Here is a 4,325-nt window from a genome sequence, read left to right on the forward strand (position 1 = left end):
AGTTCGCGTAAAGCCCGGCTGTGTTTGTCGAACACGTATAGAGCTCGATCCCTCCTGGTGGGCACTGGGCTGTCCCTTTCTCCATCCTCCCCTCCGTTACTCGATTTCCCCCCTTCCCCTCCTTCACCCCCACTCCTTTCTCCAGGGGGCGTCCCTCCCACAGCCGCAGCGCCACCCGCTTGCGATATGGGAATTCTCGGCGACGCCTTTGCATCTAGGCAATCCGGCGCGGCGGGGCAACGCAACAACTACCGCCGGCAGCTGCTGTAACGCACCTGCAGCTGTCCTTCCGCCGCCACCTGTAACGAACCTGCAGCTGCCTAGAAAAAATGAGACGCAAGCTTCAAAATATCAAGTAACAACTGTACAAAATGAAAAACTTCATTTTTAAAAAAATTAAAATTTTCAATTTTTTTGCTCAACGTGCTTTTTTCTCGGCGAAACACGTGTGTTCCCCAACCCCACCTGAAGCCTCTACACACATACAGTCACACATACCAAACGACGGCAGCTGGCGCTACGGAGCCACTACTATTACCATGAGCCGACCGCCAAGCCTAGCCCAGATACATAACCTAACCTCAAGTCCAAAATAAACTGCATTCGGGCAGGGCTGCGGTCAACACGCTGCGACCGAGGGCCAGCAGAGAGGCGTTCGACACATCGATCCATCGATCCATCGCCCCTATAGGGAGCCGTGCTCTTGGCCGAGGATGCTTTATCCAACGCCTGATCGCGTTGTTTCCGTTTAGTGCGGTGGACAGAATGTGTGTGGCCGTGCTTGACTTACAAAAGTGTCGGCCGACCCGGCAGAAAAAAAACACCCTGTGGCCTTTGCCCTGCCGCTCCATATCGACGTACCTGAAAGAAGAAAAGGACAAAGTTAGTAGAACACAGGACACGGCGACATGGTGTGCACAAACAGAACGCGGGTGGATGATGAAGGGAGCTGCCACTCCTAAGAGACTTGAACGCGAGGCGTGACTAGGAACCCATAGATCGCATAGGGCCTAACAGAGATAGTAAAGTATGCCGTCAGAGAGCATTGTATACGCAGATGTGCGAAAAGAAAAATTACTTTTTTACAAAAAGGGTGCAGATGAAATGTTCAAGTATCAAACGATTTGTAAGAGTAGAAAAAACTGAGAATTTTCATCAGAATATAACCATAGTTACTAAAATCTTCTTAAAAATCACTTGAGTGTGATCCGAGTGGAAATCTGTCTCTGTGTAGACGTGCAGCACGTGTAAATTAATATCGCAATAAGTGAGCTGCCTTTGACATCATGTACCACATGTCACTAAAAGAAGGCCTGTTGTCTATCTCCTTTCTTAAGAAATATTATGACTTATGGCAATGTAAATTACCGTTTCTACGCTTTTTTGGCAGGATGTGCCAAGAGCTACCGGCTAAGACAGTGCCAGTTTTGTGTTGTAATACGGTATGTCACCCAATCTTGCTATTATTTTAATAAAAGAATATTTCTTAATTATCCCCCTTGCCCCCCCAAAAAATCTAAAACTTACACGAAATGCACATCAGACATAATTTACACAGAAGCAAAACCGTTCGCCTTTTTGGCGAAGTATGAGGGAAAGGTGTGCTGCTGGTACCGGAAGTGCCATTGGTTGCCTCTTCCGGAAACGCCGCAAGCGCCATCTTTGAGACGGGGCAGCGGGCGTCCGGAAATACGATACACTGGTTAAAAAAGTGTTTAAGGTGGCACGCCAATTGGTGTTTAAGTTCAAGTGTGCATTTTCTCAACACATTGTGGTGTTTAACTAGGCTAAATGTCAATTGGTGTTCAAACTTTCAACATCGTTCCTGTAGATTTGTGTGTGTCCAAGTAGTGTGCAGAACTTAGACGCTTACAAAACGTTTAAAGTGTGCAAACCACGCAAGTGTCCAACTTGAGTAAAACACCATGTGATGTTTAAAATCATAACTTGCACACGTTGGTGTTTAAATTATGCACACTTGTTTTACCAGCGTCGGTTTCAGATTCAGGCATGAGGAGCCTTCCTCTACAAGGATCTGTCAGAAAATTCAGCACTGCCCTGTCTGTAATTTACAGCGAACATAAATAAACACCCACTACGTTCTAGACAGTGAAACATCATAGTGCGGGTACTATGTAAAAGAATTTTGAATGTCCTAACCAATAAAAAGGAAACGAAGCAATACGACTTACGACTTAAACATTAAAAAACAAAATAAACAACGAACTGTCGTCTGAAATATAAAAGGTGCCTCAGTAAAAGGTGCTCTAGGTAAAATGTAAAATAAGTACAAAAATGTCACATCTTTCTCTGCCCACACGCTTCCCCCCACCACCACCACCGGCCGGGAATATTGCAGGAAAGGGCATTGCAGACGCTGCCTCAATTTATGCGGAGCGGAAACGGCTGCGAGGAGTCCAGCCTGCGAGGCGTAAAGATCATGTTCGCGCTCCCCCCTCCCTCTTGCACACACAGGACCAACGTGCACACCTTCCAGCTGGCCGGGAGTGGGAGAGGGGAGCGGGAGAGGCTAGTTGTGACAGTGGGAGAGGGAGAGAGGAGGGAGAGAGGAGGGAGAGAGGAGGGAGAGAGGAGGGAGAGAGGAGGGAGGGGGCGCGGAGAGCGGGGAGAGAGGTTGTTGCGTCACTCGCGCCCCTGCACCTGATTCGGGCGGCGGACGCCGGGATACACAGGAGAGGGAGAGGGGGAGATAGATAGATAGAGAGAGAGAGAGAGAGAGAGAGAGAGAGACGAAAGATATGAAAGAGGAGTGCCTACACCTACTGGCATCACAAGCACATGGCTAAGCAACACTTACTTGTGTGTCACAAACTCACATCTCACTTCACATCTCAAAAACTCATCCATGGCTTTTATGTCAAACAAGTACTCTCGTATTGCCAGGATTTATTTATTTATACACTTATGCACGTTTTAAAATCGAAATAAATTTTCCTTGCGATGCGATCGTGTGAGTGTAGCCTGCACCACACCTTTTGTCAGGGGCACCCAGGGCCCGGGCAATAAAAGCAACAGACATTGACGTGGACACGACGTTATTTTCGGCAGGGTAGGCGGTGGTTGCCAGAATGGCATCACAAGGGAAGAGTGAAACAGGATGGACGCTGCGTGGGCAGGTCGAGGCAGGGCACCTACCACGGCCCGTGAGTGAGAGGGGGGGGGGGGGAGGGGAGAGACGAAGAGGGGGAGCGAGAGAGAAAGAGCGGGAGAGGCGGAGATTGAGAGAAGAAGGGATCTGACGTTTCCTCCCTGTGCAGTTTTCTTCACTTTGCAGCGGAAAGTCCAAGATGCGACTTCCTCTTCGATCGAACGAGACAAAAAATAAGCCAAGGGAAGACAAGCGAAGAATTGACTTGTAATAAAGATACGTAAAACGACTCGGCAATGGGTTTACAAATTTGAAGGCGAGTTATTTCACTGAAGTCTCGACTGTCAGTACACCCAAAAAACGAGGTTCTTTGAATCAAGTAACTATCCTTGGAAGAAGTCAAAATCCTAGACCTGAGCTTGTTTCAAGAACCTCGTTTTCTGGGTGTAGATAGTGACATCACCTAAGAGACACAAAGCGATTGCTTGCTCCGTAAAATATTGCCAAGCATTTACTGCTGGATTTTGCACCTTTTGTGCGTTATAGTGCCTTTATGCAATACATTGACAAATGTATTAGAACCCTTTGGAAAGTGCCACGTATCGTAAACGTAATTCAAAAGAAAACACTGTCAACTGTAGAGAACAGAAAACGAAAAGGGGGAAAAATAAACCACACCCACAGTAAGAATGTGAATAATTATCATCACAATTGTCACACTCGCGAAATTAACTGTCACGCACTTTTCGTCGACCAGACTAAACCCCTCCCACAAAAACACGTCCGGACGGACGGCGAGACCCTCCACATGTCGGACGCTTCACAGCCTGCTTGAAGTGCAGCAACAGGCGGGGCGCGGCCGGCACCCCGCGGTGTGAGGCCAAAGAAGACCGCGAGGCGTGAGTGAGACGTACAGCGTACAGCAGTGTTACAGATCAACTGTGATCAAGTTATTTTCAAACGTATTTATAAAGACATGATCACCGCAAATTATTCAACCAGAGGATACTGTTTTAAAGTAGAGGGAGGCAGGTCATGATCATGACATTCTTCACTTATTTATGTCCCAGCAAAGGTACAATACTCGAGCGTCGTTCTTAGCTGGTGAGATGCGTCCGTTTAACTCTTCATTTCAACGGAGGTGAAAAAAAAGAGAGTGTACGCAAGTCTCCGCGCGGCACGACCATAGCACGACACGGCCGGCGATGGGCACGGC

The 4,325-nt window shown here is 47.8% G+C and overlaps 1 protein-coding gene across 4 annotated transcripts in view; it reads right to left on the reverse strand.

Moving 5' to 3' along the window:
- The window catches only part of LOC113212314 (uncharacterized protein DDB_G0271670-like), a 160,922-nt gene that overhangs the window by 73,683 nt on the left and 82,914 nt on the right, over window positions 1–4,325 (reverse strand). Inside the window, exon 5 of one of the 4 annotated variants that reach the window (XM_052265235.1) lies at window positions 734–861. The exons of the other annotated variants lie outside the window; for them this stretch is intronic. Within the exon in view, the coding sequence (XP_052121195.1) occupies window positions 749–861 (113 nt within the window). The 3' untranslated portion in view covers window positions 734–748. Of the gene's footprint in view, window positions 1–733; window positions 862–4,325 lie in introns of those variants that run through there. 4 annotated transcript variants of the gene reach the window in all.

Source organism: Frankliniella occidentalis, unplaced genomic scaffold (genome assembly GCF_000697945.3).
Source record: "Frankliniella occidentalis isolate FOCC.00 unplaced genomic scaffold, Focc_3.1 Scaffold25, whole genome shotgun sequence".
In the NCBI taxonomy this organism is placed as follows: Eukaryota; Metazoa; Arthropoda; class Insecta; order Thysanoptera; family Thripidae; genus Frankliniella; species Frankliniella occidentalis.